General features: G+C 36.9%; 1 protein-coding gene across 5 annotated transcripts in view; it reads left to right on the top strand.

Moving 5' to 3' along the window:
* The window catches only part of ELAVL4 (ELAV like RNA binding protein 4), a 64,446-nt gene extending 58,751 nt beyond the window's left edge, over positions 1–5,695 (top strand). For all 5 annotated transcript variants that reach the window (XM_071565251.1, XM_071565250.1, XM_071565253.1 and 2 more), the window contains exon 7: positions 2,941–5,695. In XM_071565251.1, coding sequence (XP_071421352.1) covers positions 2,941–3,268 — 328 coding nt within the window. In that variant the 3' untranslated portion in view covers positions 3,269–5,695. The remainder of the gene's footprint in view (positions 1–2,940) is intronic.
* Positions 5,696–6,000: the final 305 nt, after the last annotated feature.

Consider the following 6,000-nt stretch of genomic DNA (forward strand, 5'->3'; position numbering starts at 1 on the left):
CATTTTGATTTCACGTGACTGCAGAGGGAAGGAGTGAGTTACCTGCCTTCATAGGTATCTGCTTGCTTAACATTCAGTGTGGAATGTTAGTCTGAAATCACAGCAGTGTTTGTTGTTTTGTAGGCATCTTAAATTAGTTCTTATCTCCTCTCAGCAAACCTTGGCAACTTGTACCTGCACTAGCAAACAATTTATAGGTGTAAGGTCACAAAAAATGCCATATTGATAATTTCTGAAATTGCTTCTGAAACAGGAGATTGGCTCTTTCTTTCCCTGTGCTGTGTGGTACTGATGGAAAACAAGATGTGCTGATGTGGAAAAAAGGCTTTATTGAGGCTAATTTCAGATCACTTGCTAGTAGCGAAGCTTCTTATGCAATAGGTGATCTTGTATTTGTGTCAATACGCTTGCACCAGTTTTGTGCATGTTTTGTTGGATTTACAGCAGCTGCTGTGTTCATGGTACATAAATAGTTGAAAGCTGTATAGCTCCTAAAGGTTTCCAGGGAAAAAGCTGCTCTCTGTGAACTGTAGGAAACTTTAACCCTTTACATCAGTGCAGCATTTCTTAAAAATGCAAAGCCTTATAACACACCGTGGCATGCACAGCTTTGCATTGTACAGATTTTACAACACCCTTACTTATGGGGTAATGCATCCCTTAGTGTTGTACTTCATATTAAATTTAAACTTCCAGAAAAGCAGTGTTTGCTGGCTTATGTATGTTACTGGCACAGTCAGCACTGGCCAACAATGAGCTTAAAGTCCCTCTTCCAAATTTCAGAATGGCTTGAAGCTGTTGCCTTGTACAAGCCCTGAGGGCATTATTTATGATCCCACCTGCAGTGGAAGGAGCTGTGTACACTGGCCTTGCCCAGCCATCTTTCTATGCTGAACCATTATGATAATGTTACTGGTTTCAGTATGCAGGAGGGAAACTAAAAGATGTTGAGATGAGGATTTGCAAAAGTGAAGTTGAATTGGAAAATTGCCACGTATTTTTAATAAACTGTCTGCAAACCTTCCTGAGGATCGGATGCTGTGAGCATTTGTGAGCTGCTCATTTACAGTGTAGCTACACCACAGTGATGATCTTCAGCTTAAGATGTATATTCCAAGTGTCTTTTTTTCCCTGAATATACATAAAAAGTGCCATCAGTAGTCAACAGAACGGTGAGCAGCCATCAAGTGTGTAGTTTCTTTTACGGTTATTTAATATACACTGCATAATATCATGCAGATTGCTAAATGTGCGTGGAAATTATTACAAGTATAAAAAGTTTTGGAGAACACAAGAGCTCAGTCAGCAACAGAGTTCTTCCTTCTGCTCCCTCAGTCATCACTCAAAATCCTGAGGAATTATTATTCTGCTCTGGTATTAAAATTCGTCATATTGAAGGTACATGTGAAACTGGGTTTTTATTAAGACGTTTCCTCTGTGCAGTTGTTATTTTAAAACATATCCCAAAGTGTAGCTTCAGAAAGCATGTCATTTTTTTTTCACACTGATGAAAGGAAAATTATGTTGATCCTGAGGGCTGATACTGCTTAACATCTTCATTAATAACCTGAGTCATGGGCTGTGCTGCACCCTCCTCGCATTAGCGGGTGACACGAAGCTGGTGAGGGAGCAGGGGCAGTCACTGTGCTCCTGGCCATGGCTGCCACTGGGGAGACCTTGAAAAGCTGAAGGAACGTGGTAGAATTTGGGCAAGGCAAATGTAGAGTTTAGCCCCTCACTGCTGCCTACAAGGGGCATTACAACAGATGAAGCCAAGCTTTTCTCAGAGGTCAACTGTGAGAGGACAAGAGTCAGCAGTGCCAAGTTGCAGCAGGGGAAAATCAACTTGAGGATAAGGGAAAACTGTGCACAGTGAGGATGGAGCCCTGGAGCAGGGGCTGCAGGAGCAGAGTTCCTATCCATGGAGACTTCATGAAATTCCCTCTGCAGGGCCATGAGTAGATATCATCTGAGAAGTTTACCTCGCTCAGCACAGGAGGCTGATCAGATGATCTCCATGGATCCTGCCCAGCCTTTGTTCTGTGATGATTCTGTGTTCATAAACATAACAGCCTGGCTTAGCTGCTCAATTTGGATGCTCAAGGTGAAGAAAATGAGTCCCAAAGGACAGTGGAGGAAAGTCAGGGAGCTATATTGCATTCTAGGAACTTGTCTGTCTATATTGACTATTTGAAGAAACCTAAGAGCCTGTCATGGACATGAAGCCTCACATTATGAAGGTATTAGTTGATGTGCTTACTACTTGTATTTATGTTCTACTTACTCTACAATTGCTGCATAAACCTTCTTTAAAATGTGGCCAGTTTTAGGACTTCGTTGCCTGGATTTTTTCCCAGTATATGTCAATTAAGGACCATGTTAGGAGGAGAAATAAAATCTACCACTTAGAAATATCTCTCTAATAGTATTTTTAGGTGTAGAGACTACTGTTATAGCTGATTCCTGACAAAGGCATTTCATATTAATCTTTAAAATAGGTCTTGAAGTTTGCTTGGGTTTTTTCACTGCAGACTAGCAGGAGGTAAAGCATTAGATTTGTCTTGAAACTTATTTAGGTGATGGAAATAAGCAGCAAATTCCTACAGGCCTTTTAAAATGAACTGTTGTTTATCGCAGCGTGTGCAGGCCCTCTTTGACTCAAACTGTCCTTAAGCATTTCCTTTATGAGGTCTTTGTACACATCTAAGCAGGGCTTATCCTTGGAGGGAGCTGCGTTTATGCCCAGATTTGGTGTGTTGGTTTAGTACAGCTCCCCTCCACTTCAGTAGGAGTTAGCGAGCAAGGGTGGTTCTTTGGTCATCCTCCAGGGACAGGATCCAGAACCTTCATTAATGTCAGCTTATTTATTTTTAAGTCTTGGATCCATATAGCTTGTGCCAAGAGATATATTTAGAATAGACCCCTCTTTTTACTCGGTAGGTTTTCTCCGATCACAATTGATGGCATGACGAGCCTTGTCGGAATGAATATCCCTGGTCACACCGGAACTGGATGGTGCATCTTCGTCTACAACTTGTCTCCCGACTCAGATGAGAGCGTGCTGTGGCAGTTGTTTGGTCCCTTTGGAGCGGTCAATAATGTCAAGGTGATCCGTGATTTCAACACCAACAAGTGCAAGGGATTTGGCTTTGTCACCATGACCAACTACGACGAAGCTGCCATGGCGATTGCCAGCCTTAATGGATACCGTTTAGGAGACAGAGTATTGCAAGTTTCCTTTAAAACCAATAAAACCCACAAATCCTGAATTTCATATCCTTACTTACTAAAATATATATATATAAATATATATACGAACAAAACAAAACAAAAAAAAACTCTTCAAGGCTTATATTCAACCATGGACTTTATAAGCCAGTGTTGCCTAAGTATTAAAACATTGGATATCCTGTGAGGAACAGGAAAGGATTTTATAATGCTTAGAAAAAAAAACCTTTGATGCATTGAATGTTCTTTCATAGCTGTCGTTGTTGAATATAATATACATAGATAACAATGTGCAGGGATTTTTACCCGGCCAGCTAGTTTTACTACCTTCCTTGAAGGTGGGTCTTTTTAAGATGACCATTCACTCATTTGAAAAAATAATAAAACAAAAAACAATTTTTACGAACTAATGGGATTAAAAGCGAGAAAAAAGATTTTTGTTTTCTTTTCAGTTTTTTCAAAACATTGATTGAATCAGATTGGTAAACCCCCCACACAAATTAAAGAGGAACAATAAAAATTGCAAAAAGAAGAACATAATTTTGCAACTTTTTTTATTTTTCCTTTTTTCTTTTGTATCATGTGAACTAAACAGTCTTCTGTTAGGGAATGGGGTAACGGGGGATACCTGATGACATAACAATTTAAATAACATTAACAATGTTGCCAAAGAGGTGGTCTCTTTGCTGAAAATGGGTTTCAAGAAAAATCTATTTTTATAAAATATAAAGAATTTTTACAAGAGAATCTGGATTTGAGAAAAAATATTTTGACTGGCTAATTTAGGGGAAATTGACAACTTTGTCATGTTCATACTGCACTGGTAACTTTTTAGAGATCAAGATGTGTGTTTTAAACTGGATTAGTAGATTGTTTTTTGAAGGATGGGCTACAAACAGATGATCTTCGTATCTTTTCATAGCATGTAATAAAAATATTAAATACAGTACGGGAGAGTGTTCTTCCCAGGCACGCAGTTACCCACAGTCAAAACCCAAAAGCAAGGAGATGAGTTGCAAGACGGTTTTTCTTTAAGTCATCAGTATGGGATATCAGCAGAACAAAAGTTAAAAAAATTAATTTTTTGATCAAAAACTTCCTTGGTTTGAGCAGTAGGTGCTACAAAATTATTTACATATCTTAGTATCATAGTTAAATGTAATGTGTTTAGAAAAAAAATACATTTGCTTTAAATTTGTTAAGAATTTTCAAATTCACTTTATAGCCCAAGCTAATATAATTGGGCTGTGTTGGCACATTTGGAACACTGTTTATGTTGCTTGAAACACTTATTTATTTAATTGCCGATGTGATGCATATGGCCAAAATCAAATATAGCTAGTTTGGCTAGTCTACTTATTTGTTTACTTAAACTATGGGAAGAAGCATATTATTGTGTCATTTTGTTGTGTGTGTATGTGTATATATAATATAAATATATATATATATAAAGTTATTTTTTCTTTTGGTTAATTTATTATAAGTTGTAACACTTTGCTAGTTTTGTTTGTATATGTCTTAAAATGTTTTCTTATGATACTTAAGTGACAGAGGTATCAAGGTAACTTGTGTAGAAATATTGTTTGATATATTGTCATGTTTGTTGTGAATATTTTTTCTTACTGCACAGTAGAAAAGAAAACAACTGGGTCTTTATTTTAATGTAATTCAGATTGGGGAAAACAGAGCTAAGGGAACAAAATGACTGAGGGGGTGCTCTCCCATGTCCAGTGCACTGATCATTTTAGTATGTTTGTGCTTTGTACGGTTATATATTTAAAACAAAAAAGGGTCATGCTCTTCCCTGAGTACTAGAAACAGTTACTCGCTATGCATAATCTAGTTGATAGTTAAATTTGCTATTGCTTTTCTTGTCTTGTTATATAAAATCTTTTCAATACAAGTTTAGTCTTAATGGTAATAAAACGTTATGGTTATTTATAACTTGTGCTTATTTTGTGCATTTTTTCCATGCTATACCCACTAACTGCATGTAGACTAAGTATTGTTTTTTCACACTGAAGAGGCAAACTTTTGTAGTAGACAAATAACTAAAAGCAAAGGCTGCATCATAATTTTATCAGTTTTTTACTTTAACAATGTTAGATTTTAGTTTAAAGGAACACTCATTCAATGTTCAGGGAAACCTTTATACATCATCTGCTATGAATGAGCGCAGTTTGCTGGGAAAGTTTTGATGCATTTGCTAAGCATTAGTGGGGAAGGCATGTCAGAATCTTTTCTCTACGATGTGTTTTACTATCTGAATAATAATAATAATTTAAAAAATCTTTCTTAGGACCAGGCAGTTGTATACTTTAGTTATAATGAATGACTTCATGTTAACCTTGCTAGTTTAGATCATTTCTGAGGGAAAGTATTGTAAATGTTTTTTTCATAACCTTGTTGTGTTTGAATTATTTGTACTTTAATTGTCCAGACAATAAATGAAAGTGTGTAGAATGGCTATGGACTTTCCACCTTTTTAACTGTGTTCAGATGTTTTAGTATTCCCAGCCGCACCTCAGACGAGGTAGATGTTTAGTCTCTGATTCCAGAAGCAAGGTCTTCAAGAGAGAAATGTACTAGTCAAACCAGATTGAGCATATTCATTACTTGTTTTTCCTTCTGAAAGCTAGAAAGAATTGGCCGTTTAATTTAAGATGTTGAACACCAAATACCAAACTGTAACTTTCATTTATTTGAATGTGGAAGATGCTGAAGGGTTTCTACTATATACAGTATTTTTACACAATGAAAATATTAACTCAG

This window comes from Pithys albifrons, chromosome 10 (assembly GCF_047495875.1).
Source record: "Pithys albifrons albifrons isolate INPA30051 chromosome 10, PitAlb_v1, whole genome shotgun sequence".
Taxonomy (NCBI): Eukaryota; Metazoa; Chordata; class Aves; order Passeriformes; family Thamnophilidae; genus Pithys; species Pithys albifrons.